This window comes from Rhinocladiella mackenziei (genome assembly GCF_000835555.1).
Source record: "Rhinocladiella mackenziei CBS 650.93 unplaced genomic scaffold supercont1.10, whole genome shotgun sequence".
NCBI lineage: Eukaryota > Fungi > Ascomycota > Eurotiomycetes > Chaetothyriales > Herpotrichiellaceae > Rhinocladiella > Rhinocladiella mackenziei.
In genome coordinates this window covers 754,081-773,710 of record NW_013550595.1, presented here as the reverse complement: position 1 = coordinate 773,710, position 19,630 = coordinate 754,081, and the positions used below count along the sequence as shown (strand labels likewise).

At 50.2% G+C, this 19,630-nt stretch overlaps 8 protein-coding genes across 8 annotated transcripts; 2 read left to right on the top strand and 6 right to left on the bottom strand.

The window, feature by feature from the left end:
• Positions 1 to 88: 88 nt before the first annotated feature.
• On the bottom strand, positions 89 to 1,769 carry Z518_10959 (uncharacterized protein; the record flags this gene model as incomplete). Its single annotated transcript, XM_013411468.1, has 2 exons — positions 89 to 1,635; positions 1,691 to 1,769. 2 exons carry the CDS (start codon positions 1,767 to 1,769, stop codon positions 89 to 91), a joined length of 1,626 nt encoding a protein of 541 aa, XP_013266922.1.
• An 828-nt stretch (positions 1,770 to 2,597) lies between these two features.
• Positions 2,598 to 3,393, bottom strand: Z518_10958 (uncharacterized protein; the record flags this gene model as incomplete). The annotated part of the gene is made up of 4 exons (XM_013411467.1): positions 2,598 to 2,893; positions 2,963 to 3,161; positions 3,236 to 3,301; positions 3,340 to 3,393. 4 exons carry the CDS (start codon positions 3,391 to 3,393, stop codon positions 2,598 to 2,600), a joined length of 615 nt encoding a protein of 204 aa, XP_013266921.1.
• A 1,434-nt stretch (positions 3,394 to 4,827) lies between these two features.
• Positions 4,828 to 7,270, bottom strand: Z518_10957 (uncharacterized protein; the record flags this gene model as incomplete). Its single annotated transcript, XM_013411466.1, has 3 exons — positions 4,828 to 5,074; positions 5,145 to 5,249; positions 5,304 to 7,270. The coding sequence occupies 3 exons, from the start codon at positions 7,268 to 7,270 to the stop codon at positions 4,828 to 4,830; spliced, it is 2,319 nt and encodes a 772-aa protein (XP_013266920.1).
• Positions 7,271 to 8,412: 1,142 nt separating this feature from the next.
• Z518_10956 (uncharacterized protein) lies at positions 8,413 to 8,958 on the bottom strand (the record flags this gene model as incomplete). Its single annotated transcript, XM_013411465.1, has 1 exon — positions 8,413 to 8,958. The coding sequence occupies one exon, from the start codon at positions 8,956 to 8,958 to the stop codon at positions 8,413 to 8,415; it is 546 nt and encodes a 181-aa protein (XP_013266919.1).
• A 2,064-nt stretch (positions 8,959 to 11,022) lies between these two features.
• Positions 11,023 to 11,988, top strand: Z518_10955 (uncharacterized protein; the record flags this gene model as incomplete). The annotated part of the gene is made up of 1 exon (XM_013411464.1): positions 11,023 to 11,988. The coding sequence occupies one exon, from the start codon at positions 11,023 to 11,025 to the stop codon at positions 11,986 to 11,988; it is 966 nt and encodes a 321-aa protein (XP_013266918.1).
• Positions 11,989 to 13,231: 1,243 nt separating this feature from the next.
• On the bottom strand, positions 13,232 to 14,701 carry Z518_10954 (uncharacterized protein; the record flags this gene model as incomplete). The annotated part of the gene is made up of 1 exon (XM_013411463.1): positions 13,232 to 14,701. The coding sequence occupies one exon, from the start codon at positions 14,699 to 14,701 to the stop codon at positions 13,232 to 13,234; it is 1,470 nt and encodes a 489-aa protein (XP_013266917.1).
• A 1,726-nt stretch (positions 14,702 to 16,427) lies between these two features.
• On the top strand, positions 16,428 to 18,233 carry Z518_10953 (uncharacterized protein; the record flags this gene model as incomplete). The annotated part of the gene is made up of 5 exons (XM_013411462.1): positions 16,428 to 16,874; positions 16,948 to 17,221; positions 17,273 to 17,445; positions 17,505 to 17,691; positions 17,749 to 18,233. 5 exons carry the CDS (start codon positions 16,428 to 16,430, stop codon positions 18,231 to 18,233), a joined length of 1,566 nt encoding a protein of 521 aa, XP_013266916.1.
• A 22-nt stretch (positions 18,234 to 18,255) lies between these two features.
• On the bottom strand, positions 18,256 to 19,512 carry Z518_10952 (uncharacterized protein; the record flags this gene model as incomplete). Its single annotated transcript, XM_013411461.1, has 1 exon — positions 18,256 to 19,512. One exon carries the CDS (start codon positions 19,510 to 19,512, stop codon positions 18,256 to 18,258), a length of 1,257 nt encoding a protein of 418 aa, XP_013266915.1.
• Positions 19,513 to 19,630: the final 118 nt, after the last annotated feature.

Genomic DNA, 19,630 nt, shown 5'->3' with positions numbered 1-19,630 from the left:
CACTGGACAAACAATGCTGCCTTGGGGACATTCCAAAGAAACGAAGATATTTAGATTGATATCAAGTCCACGAGCACACACGAACTTCTTATTTTGTACGTGATAACATCTTCCACACAACCCGAGCAACCGCTATGGGGCCAAGGAGAACAAGGGAATATACGAGAAACAAATCATAGTTCTGAGCTTTCCAGAATGACATCCTCGCGTCGGCGGTTTGACGATGCGCCGGCCTGAGCTCACGCCGGCATCTTGTGTCGTTTTCCGTCACCTTTGGTCCGCTCGTCTTCCACTCATCGTCGTGCTCATTCCAGTTATACCTCAGCTCATGGTCATATATCACCTCTTCCATGAGGTCAGCAGCGTATGCTTTTTTCCTACGTTGGATACTCGCAATCCGTTTCAGCCGCAGACAGTTTCTTTGGACGACGCCGTCCGCGTCGTTGACCAGGATGCTAATTTTTTCGCACAGTTCACGATCAGTGAAGCTATGTTTGTCCAGTCCCAGGCCGACGCCTGCAGCATGGAGACACTTGTCGTGTTTGAACTGATCGTTGAAGATAGGCATGCCCACCACAGGGACACCATGAAAGACGCTTTCATATACTGAACTCGATCCGCAATGCGAGATGAAGACCACGGTGGACGGATGGTCAAGGATCGCGCGCTGCGGAGCCCACGACAGAAATCGCCAATGCGGCGTGCGATTTTCCACAATCTCACCAACCTCGAGGCCGAGAGCCTGGGAATCAAAATTCTTTCCTCTTTTGATCGCCCAGAGAACGCCGTCAATATGTCTGGACTCCAAGGCGGCCTGAACGCCTCGGAGAATCTTGGTAAACCGCTCACCACCCATGCTCACATGGGTGCCGAATGCGACGTAGACCGTCTTCTGGTGCGAATTGAGAAACCTGAGAGTCTCTGCATCCAACGGAGGATAGTCTTCGTAGAGGATCGGTCCGACCAGGGTGACCAACGGCGGCAATTTCCGAGGAATATCCAAGCCAAAAAAGGCGTTGATCAAGTACAAATGGCTCGGTTTCCGGACGAGACCTGCCGCGGGGACTCCTGCTTGTCGACGCATCCGTCGGCGCCAAAGGATGTGATGCCGAAGGGAAAAGAGCATCGTGATCGCGAAGACTTGCTCGTAGATTCGGTCCCATATCGAGGCGTGCTCGCTGGTGAGACATCTTTGTTGAAATCCAGGAATGCCGGGCATATAGCTTGGAGATTCCAGATTGAAGGGAACTTGAGGATGCATAGACGCCAAAGGGACCAAGTACTTGTCCGCAACGTCTTGGCATGCTTGGAGGTCCAGGACATCGGCGAAGATGAGATCGGGCCGCCGCTGTCGAACTACGCTGTCGAGTGACGGGTGGGTGTCGACCCAAAAGCCTTCCATGAATTGCAGAACCCTGATCATGTCCGCTCGACCGGTGCGGTCTGTGATGTCGCTGTCCTCGAGGAGACGGTGGTAGAGCTCGTCTTCTTCCGGCGTGATGCAGCGTGCAATGGCATGAACCTGAGAGATGAAGGGATATTTCTCGACCATGATCTGTTGTGACCCATCGCAACAGGCCAGACGGATCTCATGTCCTCGAGAATGGAGCACCCGGCAGACCTCCAGCATCGGAACTGGCCCTTTATCAGTGCTGGGACTTCAGTAACACGAAGATGGACGGGGACTTACACGCATGGCTCCATCTTCCAACCGTCACCACGGCGAGAATATTTCGTGGCGGCGTTGCTGGAGCGAGTTTGATGGACATTCTGTGCGTGCTTACCTTGGGAAGTGTTGTGCAGACCTATGGGGGATGCAACATTCAGCTTGATATCAAGAGTCTGTGGCCCTCAATTCACGCATTGCAAGATCCGTGACACCGCGATGCCATGACTCGTACGTGTACTGAACCGCCCAGACACACTAATGTTCTCGATGGTGTTAACCAAATTTACCTGCAGTTGAATCGAGGTTCTCGTTCAGGTTCATGGGTCCAAGCCGCGAATTTTTCGTAAATGGATCTTGGGATTACTTTTCGTCCGAGAAAAAGAATGTCGCAAGGCGGTCTAGGGACAAGCCAATCTTTCGAAGGTGCTGTACTGTAGATCCCTGCCGTTATGCAGAGAATCAAAACGTGCTTGGAGCCAGATCTGTTCGCAATGAACTTCGGCCCCCAATGGGAAATACCAGACCACTCTTGTCATCGAAAGCTGGAACGTGGCACCGACTTGTAACGTTTTCCAAACGGCTTGCATCACATGTGGGTCTTTGTGTTTGGTCATTTCCGACCCACTGCTAACAATCCGATTCGGGCCGACAAGTGGCCTCCGAATGATTTTCCGCGCATTGCCTGATTTCGGTTAGCCCCAAGATCGACAGAGCTAGTGTGGCTAAGACTGACTAGTTAAAAACTCTAATCTGATCTCTTCAGATAGCTATATGCATAACGATCCAGGATACTGCCGCTTTTCAAAACTGCGTTGGAATCAAATCAAGCCATCAGGTGGTCAACCAAACTACCCTACCAATTCGACTGTCAACCGTTCCGTCTGACATGTGTTGACGAGAGAGCCTAGTTTGAGACAGAGCCCTTGCTCTAGGCTGAGCCGATGTAGTCGTACACCAGACGACCTCGTCTGCATCCTTCTCCGTCCTTTGTGACAATACCACGTCTCGTATGATAACGCTTCCCATCTATCAATTCGAACCCCCACGTTTGTTCCGATGTCCAGCCTCCCTCTTTGGAGACCATTGTCGTCTGCAAATGTTGACCGTCATCCATCCAAGAGCTCGGAGATCCATCTGCGAGGATTTCGGCGTTCAAAAACGCGTGGTCTTCCGTCTCCAGCGCGCTCAACGACTCAACCGTCCCCGAAAAGTACCGACCACGATCTGCATGGTCAATATGAGGGAAACAAGCTCACTGATACATCACCAGGTCTCGATGAAGCACGGACTTACTTTCAACTAGTCCAAATGGACCGTTGTTCTTCGTGAGCGGTTCCCAGTCTAGGACCCTCCTGTCCTGTCCTTTGATCCCGGCTGGGCCCGATAGATCGATATCGAGCTGCGCCTTTCCTTCGCCGTCAACAAACTCCTTGATCACCAGCGTCGGGGTTCCCGCGACCATCATCTTGCGAACAAGCCAATTGATCCCTTGCTGGCACGGGGTCAGAAGTAATCCGATGGTGCACGACCCGACAGCTTCGGCAGGCCACAAAATTGTTCACTTACGAGCTCCAGCAGGGGCCCAATATCGTCCGACAAGCCCTTGTTCTTGCTCACCACAGTCAGCATCATCTGGATGAGAAGGCTGCCATTAATTGCACTTCGCTTACCACTTTGAAAGTTCCGGTGAGGTTGCCAATCTTAACTTCATCAGGAGATGCCATTGTAGAATGATGTCCCTGAGCTCAGTCAATCAGTGTCGGTATGGACAACTCCAGACCAAAAAAAAAAAAAAAAGGGTAATCTACAGGATGATCCGCGCTCAAGGGGAAGATGGGATGTCGGTGGTAGTCACGTATCATGTCTCGATAATATAGTGTGGCTGAAAGGGCGATTGCAAGTCTGGGTCCGATGCTTGGCGAGAGGTTTGGGGGAGAGACTTGATTGGTTTGATTTCCCCCCAGCACCGAACCCATCCGCGGGCAGTAAAATGCAGTAGACTGTCCAACGGGCAAGATGTTGTTGGTTCCTATCTCTATCGAGAGAAAGATGCTGTGTTGGGTAAGGCAGGGTGCCAAGCCAGAGGTGGGCACCGTCAATTAATAACCCAGAGTGAACTTCATGATCCAGGCCACCCTACCGAGTACTCCTACCTAATTTAGGTAGGTAGGCGAGATGGTCCACCTCACACCTCTGGGACCGCCAGGGAGTTGGATGACTTCCTCAGAGCTACGGACCTGATTGCTTTAAAGGGCCCTAGTGGGCTTAGGCCCTACATCGGCTATTCCACCACTAAATGCCATGCATGAAGACAGAGCTGCGGATGGAAATTGAGTGATTTACAGTAGCTGCCTCGCTTCCGCCAGGGACTGACACTGTGGGTACCGCGTTCACAGATAAGACAAGGTGGGGCAAGGCTCAGGAAATGGTTTGAAGGATCACGGCCATGAGAAACCCTGCCAACGTAAGGTTCAAGGGAGCTCAGAGTAGCTCGAGGACCGGGGTGGGTCAATGCTTGGCATAGGGCCTCCGATTCAATATTCTAGAATCTGTACCTGTCCTCCGAATTATGGTCTTTCAAAGCGTAATGCGAGCTGCACTTTGAAGCCATGTATCGTCATTGTTTCGACTTCGTGTCATGCAGATTACCAGAAAGCTAGTCGCTGGAAAACACCGTCTGACCTGATAGAACTGACGACTGTCATCATCTCATGATAATTTCCGATTATCCAAAATATCCACATGTGCTCCTTCAATGTCAAAAATCCCGCCATCATCAAATAGCTGCAGGAATGGAGCGCGCGGCATTTTGTTCGTCTGGAAGCTATTGGATCTTCACCTGTGTGAGGAGGAAAAAGAAATGAAAGCGTATGAAACAAGACCAGTCAAAGGAACCTGAGAGCTACAAGATGGGTTCCTGTCTAAATCTTCGTGCCTGAGAAGAATGTTGTGACATTGTGTCTGGCCGGTGGAGCGACCAGGATAAGTGCTGTGCATTTGCTTTAAGTTTTTGTAAGATCGGACGAGGAGATGTGGTTGACAGCCAAAAAAGGAAGGAAAGAAAGAAAGAAAGAGGCCCTACAGCAAACACAGTACACTCCTTGATGGGGGGATTCGATTATGATCACAACAACTCTGTCTGAAGACACTAAGAGCAATTATGTACCGAGCTTCTGCAGACTGACCAACTCGGCATAGCGACCTCCTGCGTCCATCAACGACGTGTGGTTACCTTCCTCGACGATTGCGCCATTCTCAAGGAAGTAGATGTGATCAGCGTCCTGAATGGTACTCAAGCGGTGAGCTATGGCGACCGTAGTTCGTCCCCTGGAGGCCTGGTTCAAGGCAGCCTGGACGATCTTCTCGGACTCCGAGTCAAGAGCTGAGGTTGCTTCGTCGAGAAGTCTATGTTGATACAACATTCAGTACCGAGTGCAATATTTTGGCCGCTTGAAACAGAGAGTAGGAAGCTTACAGAATTGAAGGGTTTCTGATCAACGCTCTTGCAATCGAGATCCTCTGCTTCTGTCCGCCAGACAGCAAGACTCCCTTCGTGCCCACCGTAGTCTCAAACCCGTCACTGAAGCGGCCACTTAGAATGTGAACGTGGGGAGGGTGATGGCGTTAGACTTACGGAAGAGATATGATGAAGTCGTATATGTTAGCCTCCCGACACACCTGGTAGAGGGCTTGCTCTGAAATGTTACCACTTGTCCCTAGAAGGATATTGTCCCTGATGGTTCCATGGTAGAGAACTGGTTCTTGACTGACAAGGGCGACATGAGAGCGATACTGATTGATGTTCAACGATCGAATATCCTTCCCGTCGACAATAATACGTCCCGTGGAACAGTCGTAGAACCTCTCCAAGAGAGATATGCAGGTAGATTTCCCGCTTCCACTAGCTCCAACGAGGGCAACATACTGTCCCGGCAAGATTTTGATATCGATATCGCGCAAAACATGGTGATTGTGGCCCGGATAACGGAAAGACACAGCCTGAAACTCGATTGCACCTGTCACCGACCGAACTGGAAGGCCCTCGATGGACCATGTGTCAATGGAGGGTTTTCGGTCACATATCTCCTTCAGCGACGCAGCCGCCGTTCGAGCCTTGGCTACATCTGGAGTTGATGCGAACATAGAGCCTGCTGCCTGGGCACTGAAGACGATCTCGGTGAAACATACAAAGAATTGAAACAAGGTGATCTCGCGCTGACTGACCAGAGTGCCGCCATACCAGAAGCCCAGGGCTATGCAGAAAAAAGGAAGGGCCTGCGAAGCAGCATACAGCACAGCAGAGTAAGCTGCTGTTTTGAGTGCTGCGCGGCTCTGAACGTTCAGCTGGCGCGTATATTCCTCGAGAACGTTTTGCTCGCGTCCGAGAGATGCGACTGTCCGGATTGCAGAGAGCGCTTCACAGGCGTAGCTTGCTGATTGTTCATACGCCGCCTTAGACTTCGCTTCCGCATAGCTGAGCATGTAGAAGCGCAGGAACCCTGAAGCTAGGAGAAATGGCACGGTCGATGTGCAAACCAAACCAAGTTTCCAACTGAAAATGATTGACAGGATAATTGCAGCGACGATGCAAGTCGACATGGATAGGATTGTTCCCAGGATTGGTCCGCTGAAGCCAGATATGTTTGTCGTTTCCGTGGCCAGGAATGATATGAGGGATCCGGTAGTCTTCGACTCAAAGAAGGATATTTCCTGTCGCAGGATGCTTCGGAACGCCGTGTCGCGCGCCCGAAATAGCATTCTCTCCGAGCACTTGGCGAAGGCTCGGTCCCTCCAGACATTGACGACAAATAGAAATATTCCCAGCCATAAGTACATCAGCGCCCAAAAGTTGACATCGTCTCGGAGTTCTTGGTATAGTCGAGGGGGCTTGGACATGGCTCGAATGCACTCCGCAAAGAAAATCGCCGAAGTTGGGGTGCCACTACCGCCAAATATGCTCATCACAAGGCCAATTGTCATCCATCCTTTGTCTTGCGTATTGAATTGGACAATGAATGGGATCAGCCCAGAGGTTTCCGTACCTCTTTTGTCCGTTCGTTGATCGTCCTCCTGGGCCTCGGTGCTGGTTTCAAGGAGAGCAGTCTGTCTTGTCGGATGCTGCTCCGGTGCGGCTTGCTTGTCGTCTTTTTCCGAGTCAGAATACTCAGGAGGAGCAAGAAGTCCCACTTTCTCGCTTGGGTCATGCCGGATCTGCTGAGCTTCGACCAGATTGAAGTAACTGCTTCGTCTCTTAATGAGGTTTCCATGGGTTCCCTGCTCAACGATCTTCCCGTTCGCCATGACCACAATATTATCGGCATCTCGGATGGTTGAGAGTCGGTGAGCGATAACGATGGTCGTCCGGCCTTGTGATGCTTTTTTCAGAGCATCTTGCACTAATACCTCTGAATTTGTATCCAACGCAGACGTCGCCTCGTCCAAGACCAAGATTCCCGGATCTCGGATAATGGCTCGAGCAATCGCGATTCTTTGCCTTTGGCCTCCGGAGAGCAGAGAACCTCTTTCGCCTGCGCGCGTCTGAAAGCCCGCTGGAAGGCGTCTGATGAATTCGATTGCATTTGCCTTTGTCGCCGCAGTCATCATGAGATCGTATTGGAAACGTTCCACGGGAATCGAAATGCTCTGGTGGATCAAAGGTGTGAAAGGTGTTCGTCGATCGATCTTAGCAATCCTCCTCCTCTCAGCAGTGAGAGAGACTGGGGTCACATGGCAGATCGTCGAAGGGAAGCTGTGAAGGAGAATTGGTCAGAAGGAAGAACCCAAATTGAAGGCTACTTCTGTGACCTTGGGCATTTTCCAGATGACTTCGATGTTTCAATCTGCTGTCTTTGCTGGGTGCTGGCTTCTATTCGTACGCGGCTGTTAGAGTCACCGATTGGCATCCCTCCTTGGCCATATGAACTTCACGTCGTTTCGGCTGTGCATGTTCATTTTGCGGCAGCTACAGTACAGTACTGTAGACACACATAATTTATTACGCCCGGCAGCAAAGCCGAAAGGGCAAGCTAAAGCTAAGCTACTAATACAATTCTCAAAATATGCCCTAGTCTCCTTAAAGCCCATACAAAATTAAACCTTCGCCTGTAGCTCCACTTGCTTGCTACGTCTTTGCGTCAACCACTTTCGCGGACGCTCACTACTCTAAAGAAAAGCCCTCCTCGTCTCTAGTTGCTGTTCGTCTCGATGTACCGCCCGACTCCACAGACGGTTTTCGCTTCTTGGTCAGAGCACATAATGTATTCCCATTTGCGATGAAATGGTTGCGCGAAACCGACGAAACACATATTTCATTTCGATCTCGCACTCGCACTCGCACTGGCACTGACCAAGAATCCATAGATCGCTTCATCAATAGAGCTTACGAAGCTTCTTGACCTGCATCACATTCTGGTGATACTCCTGCTCTTTCAAGTCGTCTTTCTGTCGCAGGCTACGCCGGCGATGCGGGTCTTTGTTTGCCTGTAGAGATCTCGAAAGCCAAGCTTTGTCACTAATTTGGCTTTCGGGGGTCCAGCAAGAATTCCACATAATCCAATAGAGCATTTCACCATCGTGTTCCTTTTTCCCGATGACAGTATACACATGAGAAAGAAGGCCGCCCCCGCACTCTGCTCGACACTTCCGCGCATGCGGGTCGAAGGTCGACAGCGTACCTTCGAGATTGGCCAGAGTCTTATTGTAGAGATCCTCCAACCTAATTCTAATATCCTCAAGCTTAGCCGTCAAATCTTGGCGTTAGTCGGGACAAAATTCCATAGGCGCATCCATGTGTCCTTAGCACCCAATAGATACTCGTACTCCCCATGTTTGTAACAGTATCTCCGGTCGTAGGCTGCGTCATGGTCCCAGAGTCTATCGGAGGGAAGTCCCACGTCCTTGGAGTCGAGAGAAGGCATGTCCCTTAAGCTCTGCGCTCTGGTGTTGTGCTTTGCCATATCCTGAACGGCGGCGACGATACTAGCCTCTTTTGCTGCGCAGACCGAGCTGTTCGAGCTGTCCAAGCTGTCCAAGTCGTCCGAACAGTCCGAACAGTCCGAACAGTCTGGATGCAGAGGCGACTCTGTGTCACATTCTGCCATGATTTCTTTAAATGTCTTCGCTAATAGTTGAGACGGTTCATGTAGTCCCTTTTGGGACAAATGCTTCGAAGTCGAGGACAGGAGAGGCGGAGTGATTCGGCGGGAGTTGATTCTCGGAACGACAGGTATTGTCTTGCCAGAGCGAAGAAGTCTTGCGTTTCGAACTCCTTGAAGTCGGGTTTGAGGCATCGTTGAGATAATTGATTGTAGATTGGGCGGTATCTTTTAAGGAGTGAAATTTAAAGAGTAAGAAGGAAGACAAGATGCGAAAGGGAACATTGAGGGTGAGCGACCGTACTAATACCCATCGGCGAGGGATTTTGCCAAGGACACAGCCTCTGTCCTCGCGCTCGTCGACGACAAGGTGAGACAGAATGACAGGAAGCAGGGCGAATCAGGTTGATGAGTAGGGGGCCATGATAGCACCTGCTTGTCCATAGTGGCTTCGGGTCGGCTTCTGTCGCTGCCAATCGAATCTTATTCGACAGAGCTCTGCAGGGAGGTCACAAGTCGCAGAGGGTGGCTCGTCCTTGTGGTTGGAATCGATGTCTGCCCTGGTAGGGGTGGGAGAATGCCTAGAGTGTGCGTTCGACAGCCATTATTTTCTACATCAGGCTTTTCTAGCGACATGATAAATGCGTTCCTCTCCGAGATTTCACGGCATGATACCTTCAATTAGCTGTATCAGAAAACCCCTCGGCTACCCCGGGTGTACACCTACCAGATTGACCGGTCAAGTCACTGATATTGCGCCTCCCTCCGTATAGTTCAGATTAAGGATGTTGGGGCAATATACCGTATCTACCTACCACATCATTTTGTCTACACTCGTGAGAGATTAAGCCTGGCAGCCTTTCACTTTCGCAGCCACGAATCTTACAATCCTTGCTAGATTTATGGGAGGTGTAATAGCTGAGAGCTCGTACAACAGGCGGTGATTCGCCATCTAGATTCTGTCGCTGCTTCTGTAGCATATGTTCCATTGGCTTCTTGTCATTCTTGTTTATGCCGAAAAACCGCTTGTAACATTGGCCTTAGATACTTTTCTAAGCTGATCGAGTGCTGGTGACGGGTGAGAGACATTAATGTTGATATTAGTGAGCGTTAGCATAATAGGAGGTGGAAGATAGCACTGCTAGTCGCAAGGCAGGATGATTTAGACCGGCTGATCTGGATTGGAAAGACTCCGAGCTGTTGTAGGAAGAATATCCTGCACAGTCTCGGCCACTGACCAGTGTCCACTAACGCGGACAGTTCTCCGTTCACGGCAGATTTGGACTTCGTCTCTTGCGTACATTTATTCTAGTCCTATTTTGGCCACCTAGTCTCAGATGGCGCCGACCTGGCCGTTTTCTGGAACCTGCGTCCAGTTAGACCAATGCTATAAAACGTTCTCACATATAAACGGAGATATGAAGAGATTTAGATCACAGTATTTGAGCAAGAACGTGATCCACAGTTGCCCCACATCGAAAGACAGCTCTCAGAGACATTAAAGAGAATTATGATGTTGTGTCCCAATACAACTTAGAAAGTGATGCTACAGTACACATGATGTGCGACGCTCATCAATAGGAGTCAGATGGGATGTATTGACGAGTCTGACCTCGATGACTAGGAGGTCGAGGACTATGATATATATAGGCAAAAGGAGCGACTATTCTCTGTCCGATTGAGGCCTTTTTCACCGCTGCTAGATACCTGTATCAGCCTTGATATCAGCCATGGTTGCCTGCGCCCTGCTCAGCCACCGCCCTCAATGACCAATGGGCAGCCGATATTGGCGGCACCAAGAAGCAGTTCTCAGCCTCATGGTGAAGTATGAAAGACATTGCAAGCTACAACAGAGCTGTAGAACCTGAACCGTGCAAGGATATACAGAATCTTGTGTCCGCACAGTCTGGGCTCTAAGGGCGTACTCGGTAACCCCCAAAATGCGCCTATTATGCGCATTTAGGGGTCAAAATGCGCCTATTATGCGCATTTAGGGGTCAAAATGCGCCTATTATGCGCATTTAGGGGTCAAAATGCGCAGGTTGAAAACGTCCTCTCGGTGAAGTAGGCGCATTTTATTCTGCGGGCCCTGGTGGATATGCGCCAACTTCCTAGCCTAGAGACTAGTCGATTTAGCCTTGAAAATGACGGCAAGCGCAAATGTGACTCGTTACGCGACAAATCATTGCGCCTGTTTTTGACTGTTCATAGTCTCAACTCATCGCCGAGCCCATAAACCTTGCTTTTTTTGACGCCGATATGCCCGATAAGTGGACGGAGAGGGAGGAACGATATTATCTTGACCTCATGAAAGACGGCCGCCGCCGCGGCCGTCATGGAGAGAGATTCAAGCCCGAATTCTGGAAGGAGTGTGTTGTGAAAATGAAGCATCTCTTTCCTCACACCACCGCGGCGCGATTGAACTCCAAGCGAACTGACTGGCGGCGGAAGTGGACTCGTTTCATGAAACTATATCAAAAGACAGGCTTCGCATATAATGAGGCAACAGGATGGTTTGACGCCGAGGAAGAGAATTGGAATAATCTGAAAGATAGACCGTTAGCCGACTATTACTACTTCAAGGATAACCGAATGATATATAAGCAAGACCTTGAGATCATCTTTGGCAAGTCAACTGCCACCGGAGCCTTTGCACCCAGTCGTTTCGTTCAAGATAACCATGAAAGTGATGAAGAGGAGAAGGAAGAGCATGATATAACTCAAGAGGAGATCGATTCCGCGGAGCCTGTTGAATGGCCAGACTCACCTGTTCCTGCGATCAACACCCAACTGTTAGAGAGTCCTTTAACGGAGGAGAGCAACTTTCTCTCACAGATTGAGGGCACTCAATGCTTCTCGACATTCAAAAAAACAGACCAACTCACTAGAAAAAGAGCGACTCGTTCACCATCGTCCACCTCACTGTCCTCAACAAATATGGAACCTCCGGAAAAGAAGAGAAGGCCGAGAGACTCAGTTGCGGAGTTGGTTGATATTCTCCGTGAACGTCTAGCAAACGAACAAGAGGCGAAGATGCAAGAGAGTTCTTCTTCGAGGCAACAAGCCGTCAAATTTCTCCTTGAGAATATCGCTCTAGAGGAGGAGCAAATGATTGTCGCTGTGAATGTTGTTGATAGACGATCAGAGATATTCCTTGAGTTAGGCAAGACTAGTCAAGATCTTCAACGAGCATGGTTATTGCGTGAGATAGCAAAGGAGGCGTAGTTGCGTTCGGATCATTATATTTCCCAGTTCCTAATTCATGAAGTTAACGATGAGATAGATATACTTGATAGTCCTTCCACATCTCCTCCGCCAACCTATCTCGCAACTTGTTCATCCTCCTGCGTTCTATCGGCCCTGCCCATATAGATGATTGGGGAGGTTTCGGCACTCTGTGAGCTTGCGCAATATCTGCTAACTCCTCTAGATTCACGTCGAAGTCTCGATCAATAGATCGATCTCTCTCCGCAATGAAATTAAAGACAGCCGCAAGAGCAATCATAAGGTCAATCTCACGGTTAATCGCATATTCATTTCTTTCAGCCATGATATGGAACTTCCGCTTGAAAACACCGAAAAGGCGCTCCACTACATTGCGGTGCTGAGGCATTTGTCGCAAGTTAAATAACTCCTCCTTATTCTGGGGCTTCTCTGCACCCTCTCGCATCCACTCCTTTAGGTGAAGCAGATTTGTCGGAGAGCAGTGAGCGCGGGTGGTAGATCAACTGTCAATTCCTTGCTTTGCGAAATAGATACGAATGGTTGGCGCTCCGGGGTACTGCTAGAGAAGTTGTTGTGAGGATCTGCATGGCCGAATGATGATTCGATCATGTTGCATCGTTCATCATGTTTGGCGAGCCAAGACCAATGAAACAAAGCAACAACACATTGTAAGTGTTGATCTTTTGCTTCTTGACGGCTTTCTGCTCATTGTCGTGTGCCATATTGACGTCGGAATAATTTTCTCGTGTGGTACACTTTTGTGCCTAGCGGTCGCGAAATCGTTTAGGAAACAAACAGGAGGCCTCACCTCTTTATTATAGACGACGTTGTCTCGTCGAGTAGGTACCTCGCTTCCCCAGGACCCTGAGATGCCCAGGAGCGGAGGTGGAGTACCCCGGTTATCGCATAGCGCTTTTTGAATGTCCGAGGGTGAAACTTGGGGGGCAAATGGTACTTATGACACTTGTGACGAGTCAGAAACTTTATCATTCCATCGACCCGGATCTAGTTCACCAATCAGTGTCTGCGTCAGCAGTGCCTTTTCGGAGCTCGTGTCAGAAATGATTGATTCAGCACAGCGAGGAAGTCGCAATAAGCGAGTCAACGACAGAGCGGCTTTTGTCCGAAGGGACGTGAACGTTTGTGAGCCACCCATTTGTATTGATCTGCAGACTGACCCTAAGGGCAGAAGTGGAAACATGGTTTTGAACGGGCATCGACCGCTCGTTTTCCGTGCTCATCTCTAGTAAGAATACCTGTGTATCTTGTTCTGGCCGTCCGTCAAATCCTCATCCGTGGCAGCCTCATCCACATCCGCTGCCCAGCCCGCACGATCCCTGTTCCTGTTCGCAAAAATTGCCAAACCCCAGTACACAAAGGCAGTCAGGATCATGATCGCGTAGCAAACAACGAGAGCCCAGATGCCCAACTGGTAGTAAGGGGCCTGACTTTCACGAAAAAACTGCGGCCCAAATATTTCGCTGACGGCCAGTGACACGCCCAACGCAGCATTGACAAAGGGTCGCTTCGTGCTGCCTCGCGTGTTCGCCGTGGCGATGGCGAGTGCCATAATGAAACCCACGTTGTAGAATCCCATGAGATACACACCGCCCAGTGCCACTGGGCGATTTTTGTTGACATCAACTGAGTGGATGATTATCGCACCGGCAAGGGCAGGCGCTGTGCCCAGCGCCCACCAAAGGCAGCGAGTATTGCGGATGTAATAGGCGAGTATCGAAAAAAGAACCTGCGCGACGATACCAACGGCAGCTTGAGGTGCAGCCAGAAGGTTAGTGCGCTGGACGGAGAAGCCAAAGCCCTTGATGATGAGTGGGTTGAAGTTGGTAATGCCGGCCGCGGTCACACCCTGGGCCAGGACAAAGATGATCAAGGTCCAGAATTTGGCAGACATGAGGGCCTCGACGCACTGGTTCAGCTGGAACTTGGCCGGTCGGTCGTTGTTGTTCTTTTGTTGGGTGTCGACGAGTCGGGCGACGGCGATCTCCCTTTCACGTGGTGTCAAGAACCACGCGGTCGCCGGAGATGTTGGCAGGAAAAAGAACGCCAATGTGCCGACGAAGATGGTGATGGATCCGTATATGATGAACAGGTAGCGCCAATTGGCCAACTTTCCGTCGATATTGTTGATAGCGAAAGCCAGCAACCCACCAAAAATACCCGCGAAAGTGTTATACCAGAGTGCCGTACGCAAGGGTTGCTCACTCCGCTTCCACCAGTTACCGATAAGGATCATGGCGGATGGGAAGGCCGGAGCTTCAAGCAATCCCAGGAAATATCGCACGGTCGCCAACCCGGCGAAGTTCTGGCATGCGGACATGCACATAATGGTGATACCCCAGCAGACGGCGGCAACCCCGACCAGTTGGCCCACGGGAAACTTAAGGATGAGGAAGGCCGATATGGGCATTCCCGTCAGATACCCAAAGTAGAACAAGCTTCCCAACCAGCTGTACTCTTGACCCTTGAGATGTGTGTCGGCTTTCATCCCCAAAATGTTCGCATAGGCCAGGCAGTTCTTGTCCAGGAACATGAGGAAGGCGAGGAGAACTATGAATGTCAGAATCACAGCGTCGGTTTTCATGAGAATTTTGCGCTCTTGTGCCGGATCGATAGGAACGACGCCATCCTCTTGGACGATCGCCCGTTCCTTTGTCGGCATATCGTTCAGGGTGTTATTCATTTCCAATGACATAGTTGCTGACTGGGACACGGGCCCGTTATCCGGTAATAGCTCACAAAAGATGCCGTGCTGTGACAGAGGGGTTTTGGGATCATAGAATATGGGGGTGTCTTTCAGGGTCTTAAATAGATAAAGTCTCTAAACAGTTGACTTCTGTCCCCGACATTCGGATAGAGAGTCTTCTGGAAGTCCGCCGCAATTTGAATCGCAGTGCTTTCATCACTTCCATTGAAAGCAGATCATGGCGACGTAGAAGCCGTCCACATCGCCGGATTGCATCTAGTCACGCGCAATCATCTTGCTGGAAAGATACGATGGCGGCAGACTATCTTGTGCCAAAACCAGACAACCCTGGTGTCCAAGACATAGACACGGAAGAAAGCGTCAAGGGACTGGTGGGAAGTGGGGCCGCAATAATCAGAGGCCGTCTCAATGATAAGTGTAAGAGCGGCGATAGCTGCCGTCACGATCTTCGGGAGGAACAACAGAACGCGTCTTTCTAATTATTGTGATTCTACTCCGGACAATCGAGGCATTGCGACACCAATCATCGTTGAACGAAAGGTGGTCAATGAAAAGAGTCAAAATGACCGTGGAGAGGAGGGAGAGAAGAAACATCGTAGAAATGTAGTCACGTGATTGACCGAGATGCACGTGATGTCCTTGACTCATTTTGCGGCATCGCTTCCCGCCATATTCGACAACTGTACCATCTTAGATACGCATCTTGAGAAATGTTTCCGCATCGTTAATCGCTATTTGGTGTCTTTGTTGCAATTGTGTGGTCACGAGCTGAGTCGATACCGTCCCAAACCCTCTCCTGCTTCAGGGATGTTGTAACAAGATATTGAACTTGCATACGTGCAATATTCGCTCTCAGATCTGCTGGACGTGATAGCAGCAGTCCCTTCCACCACACAGAGAACAGAGGTCGAACAGATGAACACTATGTCGATTCTATAGTCCTCGGCAGATGATGCCGACGGCGGGAGATCCACAGTTGCATAGGCGGGTTGCTGCCGCGTGAGTGAACCCCTTGTGCATGTCTGATCCTCTCTTTTAGGAGGCTCCCCTAATTGGCATGGTACAGATGTCGGTACTGCAAGAGACGTAAGATCAAATGTTCAGGGACGGACCCATGTGACAGTTGCACCCGTCGCAAGATCTCCTGTCTTTTCGAGGATGTGGGGAAGAAGGTGGTAGTATCTGAAAGGCAGGTGTACACTCTTGTCGTGTTCTGCAGTTCCTCTGACTTGGTCGAAGATACTTGTTGGAATTGGAGAGATATAGAAACGAGTCACACAGGGCTTTGGACGGTCAATCGAGCCGTCCTTCATCTTCTCCTTCATCAGCTACACGTCCACAATGTCAAGACCAACAAAGTTAGCAACATGCCCCTATAACGCGTTTCTGCGTTGTCGTCCTTGCGATGACGAGTGAGCTGACCTCTCCAAGATGATGCCCAAGACCATACCGGGAGCGCTGCTGTCGAGCAGGATAGGCCACTCGATCAGGCGTCCAACTCAATAACCAACCCCTTGGTGTCTCAAACCTCCTCTTATGTGCGAGATCCTGTTGGGAGATACCGTGAGGCGACCGAAAACATTGTCAATATGGGTATCACGTTCTTACATGGCTTTCAGGATTTCTTGGTCCGTCTTCGACATGGACCTTCAGCCAGAGGGTTTTCGACCGCCTCAAAGAAGCGTTCCCCCAAAACCAAACATCCCCAGTGTCGATGAATGTCGATGGGACTGCGTATCAAATCGAATGGACAGCCGTAGATCCGACCGCTGCCGTGGACACTACTGATCTACCTTCAATCGACTATACTCTCTATTTGATGAATGCCGTGAAATTTCACACATGTCAGATGTACAGACCGTTCGATGACGAAGAGTTCACGCGCAATTTGTACGAATTTCATCAACTTGGACTTGAAAAAATCAACTCTTCTAGACTCTGGTTTGTTCAATTCCTATTGATTGTGGCCCTCGGAAAAGCTATGGTCATTACGGTGAAAGATCCTACCACCGCTCCTGGTTCACTATGGTTCCAACGTGCGATGTCCCTTATGCCAGATTTTGTGCGTCTTCAGCGCGAGTCCGCCCTTGCCATCCAGGTTCTATGTCTCGTGGCACTGTACCTCGTATCAGTTGACATGAAAGAGGCTGCGTATGGATACGTATGTGTCTCGACTCTGTTCCATCCAGCCCCCTGATTTGTCCCGGCAAAAACTGACATTTTCCTTCAAACAGATCGGTCAAGCCGTCCGCCTCTGTCTTGTAGACGGTTTACACCGCGACACACCCCGTCAGGCGATGGGTGAAAAAATGGCAAGTCACTATCGAGATATCTGGTGGACAGTGTACATTCTCGATCGAAGATTGTCGTCAATGATTGGTGCACCAAGTTCCATCCAGGACGCAGATATCACCTGCCCGCTACCAGGCATAGATGATGATTCCCACCGAGGAAGAGTTCTGAACATCCATGTCAAAATATCGAGGCTGATGGCTCAGATATTGAATTGTGAGTTTCGGTCTCGTCTATAAGATGGAACATGTCTCATCCCTTATGCAGCCGTATACAGTGTTGAACGCCTTAGTCGACCATTCGTTAAGATCATTCAAACTGTTCTGAGGGACATGGCTGCAATGGCCCATGAAATGGATGCCGTGTTTACTTCGGCTGCCCATGGGGAAATCGGGGCCGTCTCAACAGTAGCTTCGCACATCAATTTGTCCTATCACCACGTACGTATTCCTAAGATACTCACCATGGTACAGCTCACGGTCTCACATCCACACCACAGTGCATCCTCCTGGCCACTCGACCGTTGTTGCTACACCTCATGATCGCTCGCCTTCGCGGAACCTTGGGCTCCAACGACTTAGAGAAGACAATGTTGCCACAGACGAAGGGCTTGCTTGATACCTGCCTACAGTCTGCACGAATGACGCTTCGGATTTTGTCAACTTTGTATGAGCACCATTTGTTGGGTAAGCCTGTCTCAGGGTTAGTTTCCAATCAACAAGTCTTACTAACGTGACACCCAGATTCATTTTTACCCTTTGATCTCGAGAGCATATTCTCTGCAGCTTTTATCGTGACCATGGCATCTGCTATCGTTCCATCCATGATACCCGATGTAGCTTCATTCAAAGCCACTAGCTACCGGATCCTGGACTACCTTATTCGTAAGGGCAATATACCGGCACAATTCCGGAAGCAAGAACTCCTCTGCTTAGATGAGATGATTTTGCCCCTTCTCAACCAGGGCGACCAAGGCTTGTCCCAGCAGACTCACGATCATGATGAAGTGCCTAATATGCATCCTCTAGATCTAGGACTGTTTAGTGGATGGAGTGCAGCACCAGGAGAGGGTGGACTAAGTCCGTCCCAGATGTTGAACATTGCTGATCAACTAGAAAACCAGGCCGAACATTTGACCAGTATGGATAGAGCATGGGCTGCAACCAGTCCGTGGGCTTGGTGGTGGGAGCGTCAGAACGACCCAGGAAATCCTTATCCTGCCATTTGAGAGACCACCCGACTTGGACCAATTAGGTGATATCTTGTGGCAGTTCAGTGTGACAACTATCCAGCTGATTGAACGCAAAACCACTGCTTGCGATGTTATCCTGTTTTTCCACTAGGATATTTATCGTTCCCGTATAGAAGGCCCTTCCCTCGACCAAAACTCTGACAGTAGGATTATCGACGCAGAGATCGGAACCCGATACCTTCGAACTGGGCTTCACAATCTCAGTGATGGAGCCCCTGAACCCCCCGGATCCAGAATTGGCTTTGGAAAGCAAAGAATGGTATACTCGCTTTTGTGTAAGGTTCAACTCGCCCGTGGCGTACGCGAGAGCAATACGAGCTGCAACGCCGCCACCTGTGGGGGAGCGGTCTATCTGCTCATCCGCAAAGAAACAAAGTCCAGTCTCCTCGCTATCGTGACCGTTGGAAGGCTCAGGTTCTTCGATACGCCTGGCTCTGTCGACTATCAACACTGAATACAATGGCTCCGCCTCACTAGCATCTCGAGTTGTGGTGTATGGTGACATCTCAGGGTTTGTGTTCACGGCTCCTTTGAGCAAACTGGCAGCCTTTTTCATCTTCTCAATGTCGACTCGGGCTAGTCCTTGGGGGAATCCGAGTTCCCGTGCATCAATCAAGCAATAAAAAACGCCTCCATAGCTGAAGTCGGCATTGATTGAACTTCGACCGCCCAACTCTGGCCATCGGAAGGAGGGTTTGATAGGAATCTGCACTGAAATGCCACTTGCGTAGCAAGGCACAGACACAAACGACACGGGCCGGGATGGGTCTGATCGGCCATTCGGCAACGTTGGCACAGTGAGCTTCAGGATCCCCGTCGGCGCATGAATACTCAGCTGGATGGTCGACCCTTCTGCGTCTACTCTCAATCTATTTCGTTGTGGGAAGATAGACTTGGGTGCGTCAACCAAAAAGCGGCCCAGCGCCAACGTCGCGTGGCCACACATCTTTGAAAACCCAGCATTGTGCATGAACAGGACTCCCATATCCGCTTGGCCCGCAGCAACGAGCTCTGTCTCTGGTACCAGAACAGCTCCATACATGTCCCAATGACCACGAGGCTCCAAAATTATCCTCCTGCGGATGTGGTCGTACTCTTTTGACGCCTGCTCACGCTTGGCCAGCAGTGTGCTGCCCGTCAACTTCGGGAAACCAGAGTAGATAATTCTTGCAGGTTCGCCACATGTATGCATGTCGACACATCGGATGACTTCCTCGGAGGCAATGCCACCAAAGAAACTCGCTTCAACATCCATTTGGTTCATATTTCTCTCTCGAGGTAGTTTCAAGTGGACAAGGAATTGGTGCGGAGCGACTGATTCCAAGCTTGCCCAGCCTCTGAGTGAACATATGCTCGACCTTGAATGAGGGACG